The sequence below is a fragment of the Triplophysa dalaica genome, chromosome 6, assembly GCF_015846415.1.
Source record: "Triplophysa dalaica isolate WHDGS20190420 chromosome 6, ASM1584641v1, whole genome shotgun sequence".
NCBI lineage: Eukaryota > Metazoa > Chordata > Actinopteri > Cypriniformes > Nemacheilidae > Triplophysa > Triplophysa dalaica.
Window position 1 is genome coordinate 20,681,777 of NC_079547.1, and position 21,317 is coordinate 20,703,093.

The 21,317-nt window shown below is 40.0% G+C and overlaps 1 protein-coding gene across 1 annotated transcript; it reads right to left on the reverse strand.

Moving 5' to 3' along the window:
* Window positions 1-353: 353 nt before the first annotated feature.
* Window positions 354-21,016, reverse strand: rybpb (RING1 and YY1 binding protein b). The gene is made up of 5 exons (XM_056749999.1): window positions 20,665-21,016; window positions 19,908-20,033; window positions 3,312-3,575; window positions 3,115-3,222; window positions 354-2,060 (listed from the first exon to the last, which is right to left on the reverse strand). Exons 1-5 carry the CDS (start codon window positions 20,688-20,690, stop codon window positions 1,811-1,813), a joined length of 774 nt encoding a protein of 257 aa, XP_056605977.1. The 5' UTR covers window positions 20,691-21,016; the 3' UTR covers window positions 354-1,810.
* Between the last annotated feature and the right edge of the window lie 301 nt (window positions 21,017-21,317).

Here is a 21,317-nt window from a genome sequence, read left to right on the forward strand (position 1 = left end):
GCCTTCATTTATACATGACGCATGTAGTCTATACTTCGGCTAAGGTTGCCATTAGCACAAGAACCATCCTATTCAATAAATCACCTTCCACCTTCAAAGTTGTAAATGAATCAAGTTGTGACAAATGCATATCTCTTCCTTTCGTAATGTACACAATTCAGGGAGAAAACAGCTTGATGAGATTTCACTGCAATATCTTTATGCCAGATTAATTTAAGACCATGAATTAACATGAAGTACAATGTCAGAGCATTGTCCCTACAGATTCAACTTGAATGTCTATGAATCTACACTTGTACAAACATTCTGCATAAGTGAACCACATCAAGTGGACAAGAATTACACAATTGAAATGGATTATATTAGACTTTATTAAAATGTTATATCACACATACGGTAATTACATTTTGAATTATTAATTTGCCTAGCACATCATCGATATCAAATTCCTTTGGTCCTTCAATAAATAAAACTCATATCATATACACAAACTTTGTACAAGTTTAATACAGTTCAAAGGGAGGATCCTTTAAATTTGCCGGACTGCTAGACATCTTATTTTGAGTTGATGAAGAATGGTAATATCCTGTGAAATCATGCTATTGAGTCAATTTAAAAAGCGAGACATGAAAACAAAGTAAAAGTACTGAATGCTTTGACAGGACAATCTGCACCAGACATCCACATCAGATTCTTCAAATGTCTCATTTTGTTTTAGTTAAATCATCAACATATGAGAAGAGTGGAACAATTACATGAAAGTCTTGCGATTAAAACACAGCCGAATAAGGCCCTATTGTTAAAATCAGTTTCTTTCTGCAGGATCCACAATGTAGTATAAGGCCTACAGACCAGTTGAGACGTCAAACCCTTGTAGTGTTATTACAATACATCATATGTATTCCAGGTTTCACAACAAAACAAAAAGTGACTATTACGTTTGCACAACCAGACGTTGAATCACTGAAGTTTAGTTTCGCACATGAACTGAACTTCTGAATCCGAAACTCACATCATGCACGTCTCCTTGCATTTAGTGAATCCCAGACATCCGCTCCATACCAAATGGGAGCGAAATGCTGTTTCACCTATTGTGAGAAAAAATTTGCAGGTGAAGCCAAAGACACCAACGCACAACTGTTCAAATCAGTCTTATAATATGGAAATGTCCTGAAACAAGAATGTAGCCTGACACCAGGATGCAAATAATTCCATTGTCTTCGTAGATTTACTGGCATCTGTTTCAATGGTGTGAACGCCAGCCAGAGGACTGAAACCATTTCACGATGTATGTAGCACCATTGTGGGAAGTTTCTCTAGAGTTTTCTGTAAAATCACTAAGGGCTTGAGCTACTTTAGCTGACCGAAGCATCAACAAAACTAAACATACAAACAAACAAACGTCTAAAAGTAGAAAGATGCAACATAATAAATAAGACCAATAATGGTCCAAAATAGTTAAAACGTAGGTGGTTATTGTGCACAGCGGACATTTAAAGATATATATTTTTAACAAAAGAGAAAAGTTGTTGATTCAGCTGCACATCCACTTACAAATAGAAAACAATACATACACGAGTGGGATGTCTCCAGGAAAGCAAAGGAGGGATTATGCCCAAAGGCCCACATCCACGGTCCAGTGATATGTGTTTGCACCATCCAAGTGAGTGTTTATGTAATGTGTGTGTTTAAGACAAAGTATATCCATCTTCTCAGTGACAGAAATGAGTAGGCTCAGGACAAAATGGAGGAGAAAGGAGGAAATATACATCCCTTGGAGTTCCCACTGTTTTGACAGTGTCCGTGACGCTCAGAATGACTCGTCGTGCCCGATCGAGAGGTCTCCCTTTGGGGTTGAAGCACGGGATGAACCCTTGTCCATGCTCTCGGAGCCGGAGCTCTGGTGTTGCAGTTCCGAGCCAACGCTGGAGGTGACTGTAGAGGAGGAGGTGGAGGAGGTGCGTGTCTTCTCCTTAAAGTCTGTTATGATCACCGTGACGTTGCCCACCGTGATGGCCAGCTGCTGGGCTGTGCTCCTGTCGATGTTCTTCAGTTTGGGCCTGTGTCAAAAGAAATATTTAGCATCACAGACCAGTAAGATTTATAGCATAAACACCAAAGTTAAACCTCAGCACAACTGACAAGACATACTACACAGAATAAAACGCCACCTTTCCAGTCCAATGCATGGCAAAGACCTAAAGCTGAAACTCATTGATTGGCATTAGCCTAAGTTGTTAGCTGCCTGCAAGACAATGTGACACAATGAGCCCTTCTGGCAGAAGCATACAGAAACAGAATGACGGGAAGCCAGCCAACAGGGCGTGTGTGGGGGAGTAAAACTGTGCTGCTCATTTGAGATCAGCCCACGACTCATTCAGAGAGAAAGAGACCGACATAAATAGAGAGAAAGAGAGAGAGAGAGAGAGAGAGAGAGAGATAGCAGTTTTACAGTGACTTGCGCTGTGTCTGCCAGCTTTGTTCACTGTCAGAATGACTTACAACAGATTCTCAAGATGACAAGCCAGATCTGGAGCTGCATTTATTATTATTATACTGCCATTATTCTGGCTTTCACACAGTGCCATTCAGCCGTTTTATGAGAGAGGAAAAGAAAGGACACCACTTCTAATACTACACACTAAGGATGTTAATTGTTAGGAATTTGGCAATTCTGGTTCGATTTCATTATAGATTTTTCTATTATCTAAAAACAACATTGTTTCCAAAATCAGTTTCTTCAATTGAAAGTATCCTTTCCTACAACAAAACTCTATGAGTCTGTTCCACTACTCTCAACTGTATATTTAACCTTACATTGTCACAGGAACAACCAGTGTGACATTTTAATGACTTGCATTAGAAAAAGTCAGTTTTCATAGAAAACGTCAGTCTTTTGATTCATTAATTAAAAAAAAAATCTTTAAAAGTAAGTTCCCAGTCATGGCAAAAAAAAAATGGACAAAACAGTGACGGACAGAGTATTTTAGTACAAATGCAGACAATTCGTAGACACTAACAAAAGTAAATGTCTTGAAAATCTGGTCCTGAAGTGGTTTTCCAAACCCGCCAAAGCACCCTGTAATCCCAATACAATAAATAAAGACAAGATACCTGGAGATGTGAGAGTTCTTGTTCTTGTTCTTGGTCTTGGTCGTGGATTTGCCGGACTGAATGCTGTTTCTTTCACTGGGTGGGCTTTGATGTATGTCTGACTTGGGTCTGTAAAGAAATCAAAAAGACCCTTGAGGATACATGCTATAAAGCACAACATCTGAGGGCTCACATACCGTTACTTGTGACAAACGGACCTGTTTTTTTTGCTGTTGGGTTTCTTAGTAATAGCTGGTGTGATTTCTCTGTCTTTCTTCTCTTTTTCAGGCTGCTCCTTCTCCTTCTCCTTCTCACACTTCTCCTTGTCCGTGTATTCGCTGTCAGGTGGATTTCTGTCGGTTTGGTCCCCCTCGCCTCGATCCTTCTCTGGCTTTTCCTTTTTCTCTTTCTTTGGGGGAGGAGGGGTGGCGTACTGCTGGGCCACCTGCTGAGCTACCAGCTGGGAGTTTATCCGGGGTTTCCTGTGGGACCGAACGGAATTGAACGAAATTGACAGTGAGTACAAGTGGCAAACCAATACAGTAAATTATGCTGAGCCTGGATGTAAAAGACAGTGACACAAAACAAGATTAATATCAAAAGTAGAAGATATTACCTGTTTCCCTTGAGTACTTATTCTTAAGCACAAAAAGTTTCAGGGTTAATGCAAGTCAATCTTATTCAACAGCTTTTAAAGGGGTCAAACGACACTGCTTAAACGAATATTGTCGTTTGTTTTAATGTAATGTGTTTAATGTTCAAAAACACTGTATTTTCCGAATACTGTGCTTGTTTGCGTCTCCTCTTTAACCCGCCTCTCTGAAAGCTCATTGCTCTGAAAAGCGAGGTGTGCTATGATTGGCCAGTTAACCCATGCGTAGTGATTGGTCGAATACTGCAAGCATGTGATGGAAATGTAAAGCCACTTACCAAATTCATCATATTCACATCATGTTCCCAAGCAATTGTACTGACAGGTGATAAAATGTTTGTCTTCGGTAATTCTTTATATCAATTCGAGCCCGAATCTGATACGCGAAATGAAGATGATCAATCCGAAACATCAACTTTGCCAGTGCGACTTGAGCAGGATGTAAAGGATTGGTTTTATTTAAAAAATATTATGTTAAATTGTTAAAAACTATAGCTAACTGTTTTACTTTTTACATACAACGTTATAAAGACTAAAAACAACCATATACATCATACAGAGTTTGTGTGAAATAGAAACAAGCTCGCATTACAGCAGCAAATGGTAACATAATAAATAATGCAAGCGCTTTGGCCGTTCTTGATCAATCAGTGTTACACCACGTCCCGTATAACCCACATATAAACATTTGTTGCCTCTAGTTGAAACATTATAATTGATTATTAGGACTTATGTTGTCTTTTTTCACAGTGTGTGCGTGTCTGCATTTGCAAATCCCAAACACAGGACAAACTCAACTCGCTTTAGTCCTTAACAATGTCTTTAACTATGAAAATATACTTACAGGCTGCGAATCTGAAGCGCAAGACTGTCCTTGCGAAGTTTTAAAGCGGCCCTGCTACGATGTGTCATGCATTCTGACGTATTTACAATGTTAAACGTGCCGTCTTCTCGTGCATAACATGGTCAACTTGTCAAAAACGAGTTGGGCGTATTACGAAGTATTTCTGTGCTCGATACACTCCCCCTGCGATCGTACAGGTTTCGGAAAGTTTTTTCGAACAAATAAAACTGTTTCATAACAGCTTTTCTTAGTACCTTATTGGACAATTCTCCCAGAAAAGCATGCGGCACGGCCACAGGAGAGCAAGAGAAGGAAGCTAGCGCAGACGTCACTTTCATTTTTAAGCAGGAGAGAGAGAAGTTCATACGTTCATGAAGTTCTGGTGTTTGTTTCTTCACTGCATTTGGGTGATGATTGTTATATATACTGTGGATATAACGCTGGATTTGGAAATCGTTCAAGTTTGTTTAGCGCATTTCACCGACGATTGCTTCACGAACCTGGGAGAGAGATTAAGACGTGAAAGCTTTGGTTAAAAAGTGGGGCCATTCCAACCATTAAAGCGGGCGTAACACACTGGGTTTCTGCCAATCTCATATTAAACGGACAGAGTAGTATTGCATACTTCGTATCTTTGAAGAGTATTTAGTTTCATCACATTTATATAAGATAGATACAACGTTACAATTGTTTCCGAAAACATACGACACGTGCAAAACAAGTTTCAGGCAGGTCTAGGTTCGCATTCGCTTTTAGATAGAATGCATTTTTTATTTCCGACACAGTAATTTTTGCAATTTTACATGTCTAATACATGCATGGGCAACTTTTAACACACCAAAGACACAGAAAAACACGTATTTGCACCATATGACCCCTTTAAAAATACCACAGAAAATTGTTTTGTGTAAAAAGCAATTAACCTACAGTAAAGCTTTTGTATTCAAAGAATCAATAAAGGAATAAATAAGTGCCTTAACTAAAACACAAGCCTATTTCTGTAATTGTAATATGTTTTATTTACAAATTAATGGGCAATATAAATTAATTTAGGGTACATTAACATTTAGTTATTTAGCGGAGTAAAATATTTGATACTGCTATAAATGCTTGACAACAAATGCAACCGACAAAACAGACCTAAAGGGATACTTCATGCTTGAATCGAAATTTCCCATTTCTTCGACTGCATTATTCTTCAAGAAAGTCACAATCACTTAGGATGCCTTGAGGGAAAGTAAAACATGGGGAAATGTTTCTTCATTCCTGAAGTATCCCTTTAAAATTCAGTCAAAACAGCAAAAACACTTTAGGGGACCAACAACATATGGTCCCCTCCCCTGCAACATGCAGACTGACTGACCATCCCAGCTCCATCTAAGGCAATTCCACCAGCTGCCAAGAGAAATATGACCATCGGACCATCCCAGCTCAGACCACTACATCCCCAACCAAGAGCAAAGACGGACTATTTGTCTTATTAATGCTGAAGTTACAATATTTGGTATTAAATGCTAAACTAAAATCACATGTCACCAGTCTGAGTGCAGCTATGACACGTCAGAGGGGATCTGGCCCTCCCGGTTGAGCCTGGTTTCTCTCGAGGTTTTTTTCTCCATTAATCAATCATTGGAGTTTGGGTTCCTCGCCACAGCAGGGCAGTGTTGGCCTGCTCACCGGGAGACTGCATTCATTCATTTATTTATTTAGAAATTAGATGTTATTTATTAGAATGAACTTACTCGTTGTATAAATACCATGCACTGTACTGTTTTAACTTTTCTGTTTTTCCTGTTTGCCCCTGTAAAGCTGCTTTGAAACAATACACATTGTGAAAAGCGCTATATAAATAAACTTGAATTGAATTGAATTGCAACACCAACAGACATACTTTGCTGTATGTAAATGCATCTGCTCTCCATTGCACTGTGTACACAAAACCCATTTAAATAGTCTATGGATTGCACTAAGGACATTAAGACATACCTATCTAGATAATGCCCTCTGCAGGCATTCCACAACTAAAACCCTTTCACTGGTGCTCTCCGTGTAATGATGGGATTTCGGCAGCCACGTGGGTCTGCAGAATGTGTAATCTCATTACTCTACTGCTTTAATAAATTATGGTATGGATCACAGGGTGGGACATTTCCAGCACTGTCATAGGGATTAATCAGATTAGTTCGAAGGTTTGGCCCCATCTGTCACAATTTCGGACAGAAAGCAGCTTTCAATCTGCTGGCCCGCAAAAAATAAAAACCAATGCTGTCGTAGCATGGAAGGCACCACATTTTGCCATCAATTAGTCACAATCCCTCAAAACCAAATTTCATCATCACAGACTGAAAACTCTGAAGAAAAGGCATAAAAATATAAGTTTTCCCAGAAAACAAAAAGCGAACAGTGCTAGATACAACCAAACTATCATATTAGTGCATATCGACAACAACAAAAAGCAAACCTGCTGGTGAAAGAATGTTTTGAGAACCTCTTTTCTGCTTCTATGCACGCAACACGCTCTAACAGCAGGAAGGCATGCTGCGGCTGTGTGGCTGTGGTGGAGTCTCTCTCTATCCTGCACAGTGTAGAGTTAATTAAAAGCCGAGGGGCTACGTCTGAGATCTGAGGCGCAGCGTTACGCAGCCCGAGCCAGCTCACGATCTTCAAGCATAATGGGCAACATCTGGCAGCAGCTGGGTGTATCCAAGGATTTCAGCGGAGCTACAACCTAGCAGTGTTTTTCGCTTTGTGTAAACATTTTCAAATGGGAGTCCTCTTTAGCTTAATCTCTAATAGATCGATTATGCATGTTTGGCTCTTTTTGTTTGTGGTTAATTTCTACAGTTTAAGGCAAGCAACATTCTTCAAGTGACGCTATTGTTCATGTTGATGCATCACATCCATGCGGTCATGTTGTACGTGCTTAACGTTCGTTCTTGGGTTACTGTGGTGGTAACAAATTCTTAGCATTCAGGGAATGGAGTTGCCTTTAAATAACCATAAAACCAGATGTGGTGTGAAAAACCCTAACCAGCAATAAACATGTCAACAACATTTTTTTATTAATCCACCTCCATGGTAGATGACCTTAAATAGAAAAGTAGTAGAACAGTAAACAATAGAAGATAGTTAACAGCTAAAGCAGCCGTTAATATGGACATTAACAATGCAATACATACTTTTCATCAAAAAACTAATTTCAGTGCAAGGCGTTAATGTTCGGATAGATGGCCAGGGCAGTTGTACCCTACTAACAAATGCCATAACATCAATATGCCGCTAAAATTGTTTCTCACAGGTCACAATACATGAAACAAGACCTCAAGATTTAAGCAGGTCTTATCGATATCCTTTACATCAAACCATTTACCAAAAGATGCCCCAAGATAAATATAACTGCTTTCTTTGTTTTGAAGAAAGCCTGTGCCCCTTAGATAGAAGCAGTGTCCCTTTCATTCTCCATGACTGATGGGACATAGTCACTGGTTTGCAGAAACCAGCCAGTGAGTAGCAAATCAATCCCTCATAATGGGCAATCATGTTCAAGAGGCCAGCACAACACCAATCAATAGAACCTCGGAGAGGGTCCTCAAGGTCCTCCAGCAAAAATACTAAACAGTGCAGGGTGGGTCAGGACATTTTATTCATTAATGACAAGGAAAATAAAAACTACTCCCTACTTAGAGAGAACTAATATGTATATGTGCCCCATGTTTTCACTTGAAAATATTTTGGTGGGTTTCAGGATTAGCCCCCTCTAGGTGGGTCCTGGACTAAAAAGTGGAAATAGTATACACGTCACAGCAAAAAGCAAAGATGAATAACTTAATCGCAAAATGCTTGAAAAAAATCTTCCATAAAACATCGTGCATACTAAAATAGACATAGTGTTTACCTTTCATGTAGACCACTTCGTAAGATGTATCCACTGGTTAAGATGCACTTCTGGTTCAATTTATTTTTGTAAACTTACAAACATAATTACAATTTAAGACTGACAGCACATTTAACCAATTAAAAATGTACAACAAGTATCTTTCTCCTGTTCATACGCTTGTGTAGTGTTAAAAACTGACAGGTAATTTTGACCAGCACCCTTTATATCTTCCGAAGTGGGCAACATAACCCCAGCACTAACACCCTGTCTATACTGGACCCGGCACATCACTACACGACAAAAGAACCCATTATAACTGTACATCTTGTCCACACTGGATGCATCGTGACACAAAAAATCCAGGGCTCAACACCAAGGATTTTTTTTCGACTATTGATGAAAACAACTTACCAGTTAGTAATCAAATAAGATCAAGTAATCAAAGTATGTGCAATAGCATAGATACATTTAGTAAAGCAAACATACAAATATTCAGTGCATTTCATGTGGTTTAGATTAGTCTAATAATAATATTTATCAGCTACAGAATAAATCATGTAAATACTTTACATGATATAGTCATATATGACTATATCATATAGTCATAGTCATATAGTCTTCACTATATGAAATATAATATTGATTTAACCTTACTAAAGTTATAATTTGATCACCGAAGGGCAGTGAGTGTTTTTTGTCTTTGTTCCTTGTTGTTTGATGAACAAAACTGAGAAGCTTATTATGGAGCAGCCCCTTTAAGAGAAGCACGGATCAATGATTCAATGTAACACACGCGTTTTGTTTCCACATGCGTTTTGTTCCCGTTAGACATAATTGATTACTTTTTACAAGGATACTTGGTATTATTGGCATTTTGGCATAATTTTATGTCGATATGTCAAATTAAAAGCGAGACGACATGAAACAACTCAATTCAGAATTTTGCCCATTGTCTGATGTGGCATTCCGGCTGCGCACGCATCTCAAACAGCACGTGAGAATCGTATCCAGTCCTCTTTCGCATCTTCTTGGGAATATATAAATAAGCAAGTCTTAAAAAGGTAGAAATCATACATTTTCATGACAATACAGCACTGGCCAGATCTGGCAAGTGACAGTTTCTCAACTGGCCCGAGGATCTCCCATGCTGGCACTCGGCCATCGGGCAGTCCTTTATGTTGAGCCCTGAAACCCATTAGGAACAAGGCATTTGTCGTCATGCTGCTCAGGTGTGGAGTAGACGTGTGTAAAAATCAAAAATATCTTCAGTAACTGAAGTATCAAACAACTGACTTTGTGTTTCACCGATTTAACTTTACAGCCAAGTGAAGCACCTTAAACACTGTTAGCTAGTCCAAAATTATTGTGAAAGCAGCACAGAGCCTCGACTCATTTACATCTTCAAATATAAGTGCACACATAACCAAGACAGCAACAGCACTCCCATAAAAAAGTAATTATTAGCTATGGTGATAATGAAGCTATAACCTTGGTACATTTACCTAGATCTCAATAAATGAAGTACTCTGGAAGCACGGTTACAGGTTTCAGGGAAAGTAATTGTAGCTAGTCAAAAAAAGATGCCAATGCTTATTGCAAAGTGCCTGGCAGGTTACAAGTGAGTCATGGTGTCTTTCCAGACGTCTGTGCACTGATGATGTGCTGGTGTGACACGCTTACAAATGTTGCTGTACAGGCAAATAACTGCTTCTTCCCTTGTATCCAAGCTTAAAATACTTCCACTTTTTTTACTATAGTACACTTTCTTCCCAAGTTGCTATTTATTATATATGATCGCAGTCATTATTTTAATAATCACATTCTACATTACATTAGAGTACTTCAAATCTGTGTTGCTAGTAACAAGGAGGCCAAAAAGAAATAAACGAGAAACGAGACCAGGCACAGACCACAAACTCAATCAGTCCCATCCGCCGTAGCACACTGGGGAACTTTCTCTAATCCAGCCCAGGGATTTGTCAAAAGTACACGATCCTCCACTTAACAGGTACTTGGCTCAGTTTCCCTCCTGAAGGGGATCCAAAAACTCCTTTCCAACCAGAGGTAGCCTGGGAGTCAAGCGCTGGATAGGTCTGTGATTGATTTGATTAGCCTCTCTACGGTGGATCCCCTGCCATGTGGAGATTTTTATCGGGCATATCATCAAGACGGGCCGAGTGTAGGAGCCATGAATCAGTGCCAGCTGTAACACAGCCATGAGAACTCACTGGCATGTCGTGACTGCCGTCAACACTTCGTCAGCACGAAAAAAAAAACACACAACGCAACCCACATCACAGCCTCGCCCTGATGAGTAGGACATGCATAGAAATTCAGGTGGCATATTTCTAGGAGAAAGCATTGAATGTCAAATGAGTGAATTCATGTACTCACTTTGATCAAGTTGGCTGCAGTAGATAAGTACCATCAAAGTCAAAGTAAAAAAGATATAATAGAGGAACAAGGTTTGGAACTGCATACCGCCACTGGTGTCAAATTAATTAAAATGTTTCCAGCAGCAAAGATATAAGTACTAGAATTAATCGATAAACCTCACTCTAATAAATACCATTAAATTATTTTCAATTTACACACAATGTCAAAAACTAAATATTGAAAATGCATGAACGTGCTATTCACAGTCATAAACCCAGACATCGGAATCCAATCTCACGCACAGATCTGTCATTTCTTGCAGCATATTAAAAAATTATTCTCAGCTCCACATTTTAGACAACGCTGTTGTTGATAATGAGATTTACAAACAGAACAGCCCATAAGGGAGATGAATATCGTACACCAGCCTCCTTTTTTATCAGTCCCTTTTGAAATTCTTCTAATTATATTTTTTATATTTCTAGACATTTCATATTTGTCATTCAACAACCGTTACAAGAATTATCCCCATGCATGCATAATCTAAAACAAAGCTCTCCTGACATTTTAAGATGCCACTTTGTAATTAATAACACCTCTCACAGAGACTTTAATTCCAAGCCTAGCAAGCATTTCTGAGATACTACTGTACAGGCTTCAGTTAAACATTAGTGGTGCGGTAAATTACGGCAGCGTTAAATGAAACAGATTGCTTGTAGAGGCAAGACAGAATGAGAGAATGCTCCAGTGAATAAAAGCTGCAAAAAGCCCTCAATTAACAGCTCTCCATTTCAAGTACAGCATTACCAGGCAATCATGCCCATTGACTCTTGCATGCCCTAGTGGTTCTGCAGGTTGTACAGTCAGGTCAACAGAATAGATCTCTCAAAGTCACCTGTTAATAACCTACTTATGCATGACACCAGAATGAAAGGTCGTGCCTTCATACATGATCTAAAAAGCAATCTGTTGGTATTCAATTCAGTCCTAAAGTTGAACTAACTGCACAGCCTTACAAAGATAAATCCTACTTTGAGCAAAAGGATTTGATTAATCTCAGATGGAGGACTATCGAAATGTTTTAAATCTTTTGCTTGGCCAAACAAATCCAGGTGCTGGACCAAAGACGTTTCAGATGCTCGAGAGTAGACACCTAAGACCCCCCTGATTCATAAAAATTACCTATTTTTTATTTAAAACGTCACATTTGGCCAAAACTAGTTTGCAGGTATGCCTTTTAGTACAGTGATGCAGGTATGCCTTTACTTGAATAATGTCATTCCTATAATAATATTTTTATTAAAATACACATTCAATTAATTTAAATGGATGTGAATATAATAAATGAGCTTTTAATATGACAGTAATTTTTAATGACTGATTTTTATATTCACATTAGGCGTCTGAGTGCTTAACTGCGTGTAAATTAAGCTTATTTTAAAGCAATTTTTATAGCAATTATTTTGGGGTAAAACACAACTAGAACATTTCTTGACAGTTTCCGTCACTGCTTACTTCTTTTGCTTTGAAGATGCCTCTTACATCACTCCCATGCCGAACGCGAAAGCTTCGTGCAGTGGCAGTTTGCAGAAAGCCTTGATCCTCCGGTGAGCAGCATAAGCGTTTGGCTGGTGGGGGATGATGAAGCTGCCATGTGTGCGCGTGTTGAACAAGCTTGGGGACCGGGCTCCCATAAGCCATTCTACTAAGCGATTAGTGGCTCTGTGCCTGCTATACAGAACTGAGATAGAGCGATGAGCGCACCTCAAGCGCAGGCCAGGCCTGGGGTTCTTGCGCTGTGACTCTCCAATGGGTGGAGAGACATTAAACATTCATCTCCACCTTCTGGAGGGATTCTGCCCTCTTTCTTCCCTGAGGAAATTGCTCCCTGGGGAGGAGATCTCAACAGTGCAAAAAATCTAACTGTGACATCTCTATGGATGTGAATTGCAATAGAAAAACAGGGCAGTTAGCCGACAGTGTGAGAAAGAAAAGGCCAGATGGAATCTACAGATTTATTTTGCGATTTTAAAACAGAAACACACTACAAACAGAGTACTACACTCCCCTTGTACATCTGAAGTAGTGCCGGGCATAAAGAAATCGTAAAATAGAGCAATCGTTTTTTTTTTTTAAATGTGGTTGATTCGATATCGATTTTCAAAAGCTGTGAATCTTTTTTTTTCTTTCATATTTCTGCAAGCACTGAACGTTCATTAACTCGAATGTTATTGCTACTACTATCCACTAGATGTGACTTTTATTTTTACAACGGGTGGATGTTTCAACAGGGAGTGTTTCGTTCATTCATTGCTTAATTAACATGGCGGACAGGGCCGGACTGGGAAGAAAAATCGCCTCTGGCATTTTGTGGCCCACATCAGCCCTCCACCATTTCTGTCGACAGCTTGTCATGGATAGGTCTGTCGACCGGGGATGGCTGTTTGCATGGTTAAGTCTATCGACGGGGGTGGCATGCTACCGTGTCTTTTATTTTATACATTTTCTTATATAATACGTCCGTTTGAGCAGCCAAAGCGTCCGAGCCAGCACCAAACGATAGCGGCTCACCAGGAAAACAAATGTGATGTCGAATTTAACATCACCTTCATATAAAAGGCAGCGGTGCATATGATTGCAGACTCTATACAGCTCATTAAGTAAAATTTTGTTTGTTATATCTTCAATGTAAAATAACCTGATCCTGCTTGATCAAGGTATGTGACTTATGTTTCAATATCCCAAATTTTCCCAAAAACAAAGTTTAATATACAGGTTTGTGAATCTCCATTTCTTTTTTTAGTTCACCATTGTAATCTGATGTTTAATGATTTTTTTAAAGAATAATCTATAGGATTTTAAATCTATAACCATTGAGTCGAATCTGAAGCTTGTGAATCGGAATCTCAGAATCGATACCTAGCCCTAATCTAATGCATTATCAAAGATACACAAGTGGTTTGAGGATATATTTTGAACAAATCTTAGCTTACTGCCGAGTAAACAACCATAGGATAGAAGGAACATCTCAAATATCTTGCCTCTCTGTCCAAGAAAAGGTTTCCTATCTTGTCTGACCTTTCAACACAGCAAACCAAACAATTCCCCTCATCACTCAGAGCAGGTGTAGTGTTTGTGTTTGCACACATAGGGATCCATCTATCACTAAGAACTTGTCACATTGCATTATATACAACAAACTGGAAGAGTGATCCTATTCTAACAGACTCACTCAACCTTGTGTCCTGGCTTTGCCTTTGACCTGCATAATAAGGTCATGTATGACATTAGTATGAACGGGCTAAAAACTGTGCAAAACGTACCCTATTCAACACGACAACATACTGAACATTTATGTCTAGACTGGCTCGCTCTGTTAAACTAATAAGGATACATTTAGAGAATCGCTTTTTGTTCATCTCTCAAATAGAAAAGCATGTCTCAATTGTGATTCTTTTTGCACAGAAGAAAGTATCAATGCAAGGTTGTGCTCCGACATTTAACGAAAAAGACCATGGTCTCATAAAGCTTTGGAGAGTAGAGCCATGCTTAATGTGACATGCATTTTAAGATGTTGCAATATATGGTGATAGTCAAACTTGGTTAAATATGTCCAAGGTCAATGTGATTAACTGCATTTGTGATTATTTGACGGTGAGTAACTCAAAATATTTGCGACTACTTGGTGAAAAGCAATTGCAAAAATGACAAACTCCACTTGTTGCGAGAAAACTTGATTTGATATTTTATACGTATCCTAAAACACTTCTCCAGACAACAGTATAGTAGGTTCACTGGAAAATGCTTCCCTGCATGCCCTACATACATTATTTGAGAATCATACCCTTATTGCGCTGAAGAATTTCAATGTGTAACAGAAAAATACATCAGCAAGCAATAAACCAAGTTGCCTAATCCTCTTAGCACTAACATCTATATACAAGCAAAGCTGGAGATGGATTAGCTTTACTTTTCCTCCAGCTAAAACAGATTCCAGCTCATATCAAGAGGGGCTGTCATTCATGTCAGCTTCCATTGACTGTTCTGCTATCTTCATTAACAAGCCACTCGTCAGTGTGGAGCGTTCCTTCAATCAGAACAGCTTCGGTTCCTACTAGGTTATCAGATTAAGTGTGGTCGCTGAATGTCACTGGCTGCGGTTATGAGTTCTACGCATGAGTCAGCCGAACGTCGGTCTGCTCTGAATGACATGTGGCAGAGAGAACGGGTGAGCTCAAGGAGGGAGCATCTAGTGCTTCCCTGCACTGGGTAATGATGTGCTCTATTCCACCTTCCCTCTGAGAGCCTCTCGGCTGAGCGAGCGCGTCCCAACAGAGCCGTCCATCAAACTCTCCGTGAAGTTCCCCGCAACCCCCACCTCACCACACGTACAACACGCTCACTCAGCCGCACTCATTCATTCTCTCTGCTTTCTTTTTCCCCTCTCCTATCTCTCCTCCTTGGTGCCTTGTCATCAGCCTTCCTCTAGAAGCACAAAGCCAGCGATTTTCTTAATACCTAAATCAGTTTCTGGCCAATCTAAACAAACACAATGCAGTCAAAAAGTTCAAAGTTTGAAATCACATGAAAAATCTGAGACTTAAATTTGAAACATTGAAACTTCACGAATATGAAGATTAGGTGCCGTTTCTAGGTCACTGTTCAAAGTACAATTTCAGTCGGAGTGCATTCGGCCAATACAGCAAAAAGGAAAAACGTTTTTTGGTATTAATTTCAATCAAATTTGTAATGAAAACATGTATGAATGAGGCCCACGCTATAAAACCACTTCAAACATTCCCATTTTACAGTAATTTAACCAGAATGCACATGCAAACATGCATTACTCACATAGATCTCAATGTTTTATGACCTACTTACATTCTCGCACAAGTCACTACTAAAGACCTCTATTTTACTTCTACAAGACACATAATAAAACTCATGTATGACCTCACTCTAGTAAAAGATGTCTATTGTGCCAATTTGCTTAAATGTCTTCAGTCTCAATAACTGAGGGTTTAAAATTTCCTAACACACCGGTGCAGATTAAAAGCTTATGCTTGATGTTTAGAGTGAGTCTACTGATAAGTGTGGATAAATGTGTGTTAGTATAGGCATGAGGGAATATGACACAGAAATGAACCGTGTTAACACAGCCTGATTATGTAATTCCATTATCCTCAACAATCTGCACTCAAACAACGGAGATTAAATTTACCGGATTGTAAATCTCTGCTCCATCAATTATGCACAGAAACTAATCCTTGTCAATACTAGGAAGACAATATTATCTTATTTCAAGCGGAACCAGGCACTTAAAATCTCAATCACTCTTCACACTATTAATGAATATATGCGACCACTATTTCATTGTTAGAATCGCATCTGCTTGGTTTGCAACTGGATGCACAGCTTTGTCAAATAAAAACAATTTCATTTTTATTTTTGACTGCTGTGTGAACACTGTATAGGGGAGTTTATCTTTAGGTACCTAATGGTTTGATTTTCAAAAACAATTTCTGTAACAATTCTCAATGCATCTCAATCTTTTAGAAAGAGCATAGAGCATATTTACAGGGGACTAAGGTTGAGTGGGAACAAATTCATGGTAATATTTGAGCACAAAATCCACAGTTAAATGTTGGTGCGGACATGCTAACAAAAATTAGCCAGTGTAAACGACCTTGGATTAGAGGCAGCTTTCATATTATGTGAACGGAATAAAAAAAATGAAATTTCAAAACATTTTATGGAAATTCAAGTCTTTATGTTACTATATTGACTCTTTCTTTTGATAGATTTTTCTCAGATTTATCTAGACTGAAAACAGACTTTTAAGAAAGGGAGGAATAAAACTCTGGCTGGGATCCGGCAAAGACCTTCAGGGGAAGTAAAAGTAATGTACACCCGTGCTGAAGATCAAGGTAACACAAAGCCCAAACGGCACTTCCCCCTGATCCGGTACATCAATCAACTTAAGAAAACCCCTAATGGATTCTTCTATCTAACCTGTAGGTGTCTGATATAGATCTTGAAACACAGCAACCGCAGAATCGGATACTGGAGCAAGGTGTTGCATTCTCCTCCCCTGTTCTAGGAATTCCTCCTAAATTGAAATTCTGTCATCATTTTTTCACCCTCTTTTCATTGAAAACCCATGACTATGTAAAATCACAAAATTTAATAATTGGGTAAGTTTTCACAATAAAAAAAATGTGCTTTTTTGAAAAGTTTCACGTACACATGACAACGTAATCAAAGCGCTTTTAATGCGCTTTGTCAGCATGTATGTGTGTTTATAGTAGAGTGCATATACTATGTTTTCGCTGGTTGTAGTGGTGCACTAAATTTTTGCTGGAGAAATGCTAAGTGTGTCAAGTGGCACAAACATGTAACATGAAGTCCACCATCTTTGTTTGGGGTATACTTGCGCATGCCTACAGAGTCATACGCATGCGTCATGACGTCATCGTTTTTGAGAAAGACCGTCTTCAGTGTTTACATGGAAACGAAAATGCCGCCGTTTTCAAAAACTTGCACATAGATACCGATAGTTGCCACTTTCAGACCCCCACACCGCCGTTTTTTTTAAACAGTCTCGTTTAAACAATCTCTTATTGAATGACTTAATGACAACCACTTTGAATTATGTCTATTTCTTTTAAATCTACAAGAAATTCTGTGTAAGGAAACTTGATTTTGATAGCGATACAGGAAAAGAGATAACACCAACATTTTCCATGAGGCTTGACCATGTTTCTTATTCATATCACTCAAAACAAAACATACATTTTGTTCTCCTTCCTTTCAACTTCTACACCAAATTACAAACCCCATCACCCAACAAACCGTGATTCAGTATGGATTTCTGCCTACTTGACAGTACAGTGACCCTAGACAACCTCCACTGCCATGGAAACACAAGGTGAGCGAGTCTATGGAGTGTGCAGCTGCTGAGTGGGAAAACAGCCAGAGATAGACCCTCCAGCAAAGCTGTCTTCCAACTTATACAATCGTGCAAGTTGTCCACACAAGGATGTCTCCATTTAACCACAAACATAATTAATTCGCAATCGTTTAAAAACACACAACACTTTCAAGCGTAAAATTGCCGAGCTCGCATAAGTGAACATCCAAACCTAAGGTCTAATGCGAAGTCAATTATGCAAAAGGACCTGCTTGTTTCCGTTCTGCTCAATTAACCCCTTTATTTAAAAGTTGCTATTAATTATCATCTTAATATACTGACAACGGCACACACAACTCACAGAGAAGCACATCGCCGTGCGAGAAAATGGTCACTGTGCCTCAATCTAATCAGATCAGGGCACGCAAAGATCCTGAGGCTGTAAACAGACCTTCTTGACACAACAAAACCGTGCAACACTAATCTGGAGCACCATTACACAGAGGGATGCCGCATTCTTTGAACTCCAACAGACCAACAAAGATAAAATAATTGGCGAATGGAATGCATTAACACACCACAAAGGCCCATTCATCGAGGCAAAGAGATAAAAGGTGCAAGGATGAGAGCGTAAACCCCTACACACTTCTAGGAGAGAATATCATTTCTCTGCAAGCACCCCACGCTGCCTCCCGTGTACCACTGGAATACATCAAACGTGGACAAGATGGCTAATTAGTCCTCATTACAAAGGGAGCCAAGCTTCTTACATCAGCAAACAATCGCATCCATCAAAGGATGACAGCGCAGATCAAACAGAGACAGAGCGGCCCTCATCAGCAATATCGTGAGATTCTATTTGGCAGACTGTTAGGAGCTGGCCTTCTGCCAGCAAGAGAGGGACGACACACATAGCATCATTTCCTGTCATTACTACGAACGTAATGCGTTTGCGTTCTGTAAACAGATCCACGAGTCCTGCCGAGTCTAGAGAGGAATAAACAGACTAATAGTTGCTGACAATTACACAGCTTTGGAGGTTCTGACTTATCCCGACACCTCTTCTTTTCTCCAAATGTCAGAAAAGCACTGAGTGTAAAAGACCAGATGAAAAGGTTACGGCTTGAGGATTACTGCGTGCGACCGCATATTACTCATAGCTGTAGACACCACATCAGTCAGCTGATGAGAAGTGTTTGGCAGGTTCACACATCATAAACACAGTGAAGCTCAAACAGACGTAGAACAAACGAAACTGAGGATGCACCGCTACGTTTTCTTACAAGAACAGGAGTGTGATGATATTTGAGGCAAACCAACCAGACTCATAGAACTTTTGTTAAATTTCATGACCTTTATGGATAGGTTCGCTCTTGTTAATAACAGCTCTTTCTAACTGAATAGCACAGAAATTACAGCAATGAAATCATCAAATTAGACAAACCAGAAAGACAGCCTTAAAGTCTGGTTCTTTCTCCTTAGGTTCACATGACAGAAGGTTAACTAACCGGTGAACAGCATATCAGTCTTAAAAGCAAAGATTGCGAGATTTCTACAGTGGCATTGACATTAATAACCTTTGGCTGTCAAAACAAAAACAACTCCTTGACAACCTTGATCATTTAGTTTCTGACAGCTGATTGACTCTTGTACATCCACAACCGGATCTGGAGAAATCACAAAACATCTGTTTCTGTATTTTAACACCAAACATCTCTATAGGAATTTTAGGGAGAGGCAAGCAGATCCAGCAGCATAAAAACATTATAAACACACCCAGACATTAAATCCCTTTCATCAACCTCAACAAATACCAGCCATGACTCTCAACGAGAAAGAAATCCAACTCAATTCGAAAGCCACCCAAGATCAGCATGCTGCAGTGTTGCAATGCCAACTGCACGAAGCATGTTTACGATTATGCGAGACAAAGAAATGAAGAGCACAAAGTTTGCCAACCACTGCAATGACTGAATCGGACTGCCAGCCGGAATCTAGCGCCAGCCACACTCAAGCAAATGACATTTAAGAAGACTGCGGTTTCTATGAATCCCAATAAGCGAATCAACAAGTAAACAATCAAAATCATATAAATTACAAAGGAGAGCTGGATCATTGCACTGCAGGTGTGCTAAAATAAATGCCAATAAGTTACCTGGTAGACGTGCCCTTCCGTACATCGCAGATGCTGCATTTGAACGCTTCTGCACTGTTCCTGAAAGTGCACACGCTACAGTCCCAAAAGCCGTCGTCCGCCGATGGTTTGGCTTGTCGTTTTGGCCTTTGGGATAAAAAGATACGAAATTATTAGGGTCAGCTTCCACGTTTGCCCCATAACACATTCCCCGAGTTATACTGGCTCATGTAACGTTACGTTAACGCAAACGAAGAAAAGCCACTGGCACAAAGTGACAGAAAATCCGAGCAGTGACGCCTGAGGACGGTTTATTAGAACCGGAAAATACTGGAAATACACGCTAACCAGCTAACTAGCCACGGTTATTCACCATAGCCGGCACGGGTTTAACGGAGACATTTAACACTTAAAGGGACTAGATTTGTGTCCGCTGGCACGGCAGCTAACGTTAGCCAGTGAGCTAAAGACATCGCCTCGGTGAACGGCGAGAAATTGAACGTCAAATCCGTCCGTTTCGCGGAGAACTTCGACCAAAAAAGCCCGGTCCGGAGAGGCCAGGCGTATCCTGAGGAAAAAATATCTCCTCTTTGTCTGAGTATAACCGAGTCTTGTGCGAAGAAGGGAAAGCCGCCATAGCTGCGCTCGTTTCTAGCTCGAGCAACACAAACTGGGAGAAAAGAGAAGCACTCGTCGAAAAAAGCATCCGAATATCCACCGCGCGGAAAAACTGCACCAAAATCGCCTCAGAAACTACCGACCGTGGACGCTTTCTTACCTGGTCGGGCTCTTTTTGTCGCCCATGGTGAAAAAGAGACTCTCAAAAGACCGAAAGGGGTTCGGTAATTAACAATAATTGCGAGTAAAGGTCCGTGTGTGCGTACGCTGGATCCACACAGAGTGAAGCGCTCGCAGGCAGGCTCGCCTTCCCCCGACTGACTGGCTGACTCTAGGCAGGGCGAAACGACTGCGGACCCCGTGACTCCGCCGCCCAATCACCGCTGTCTTCGGTTTAAAAGTCTCGCCAGAAATAATCGGCACGTAAAGAGCGATAGTACTACGCTACTGTCCGATTGCCAAAAGTAATTAGTGCGCGTGCAAGTCGAGGTGAGACACGCGGGCTGGGTGACTGACGGCCGCTGCGTGAGCTCTGCGATGTATCACCGGCAGCAGTGTGTTTCAATGGGCTCTGTGGGGGAAAGACAAGTTCAAATTGGGACAACGCAATACAGGGGCATATGGGCGTTTCTCTATATCTTATAGTGGACTATTAAAGCAATCTATTAACTATATTAAAGTTATATTCACGATAAATGGGAGGTTTACCTCACAGGGATCATCTTAAATCAAGACTAGGCCTTAGTTTATAAGGACATTTAAGTAGTTTTTATAAACATGGCATACAAAATAAGATCACTTGTGTGCATTTTG

Bases quoted from the DNA above. Each gene is read 5' to 3' on its own strand.
- rybpb (XM_056749999.1), bottom strand. From the start codon at position 20,690: ATGGGCGACAAAAAGAGCCCGACCAG. The intron at 20,034-20,664 runs GTAAGAAAGCGT...TTTATCCCAAAG, and splicing joins GACAAAAAGAGCCCGACCAG to GCCAAAACGACAAGCCAAAC. The intron at 3,223-3,311 runs GTCCGTTTGTCA...ATTTCTTTACAG, and splicing joins CCCAACAGCAAAAAAAACAG to ACCCAAGTCAGACATACATC.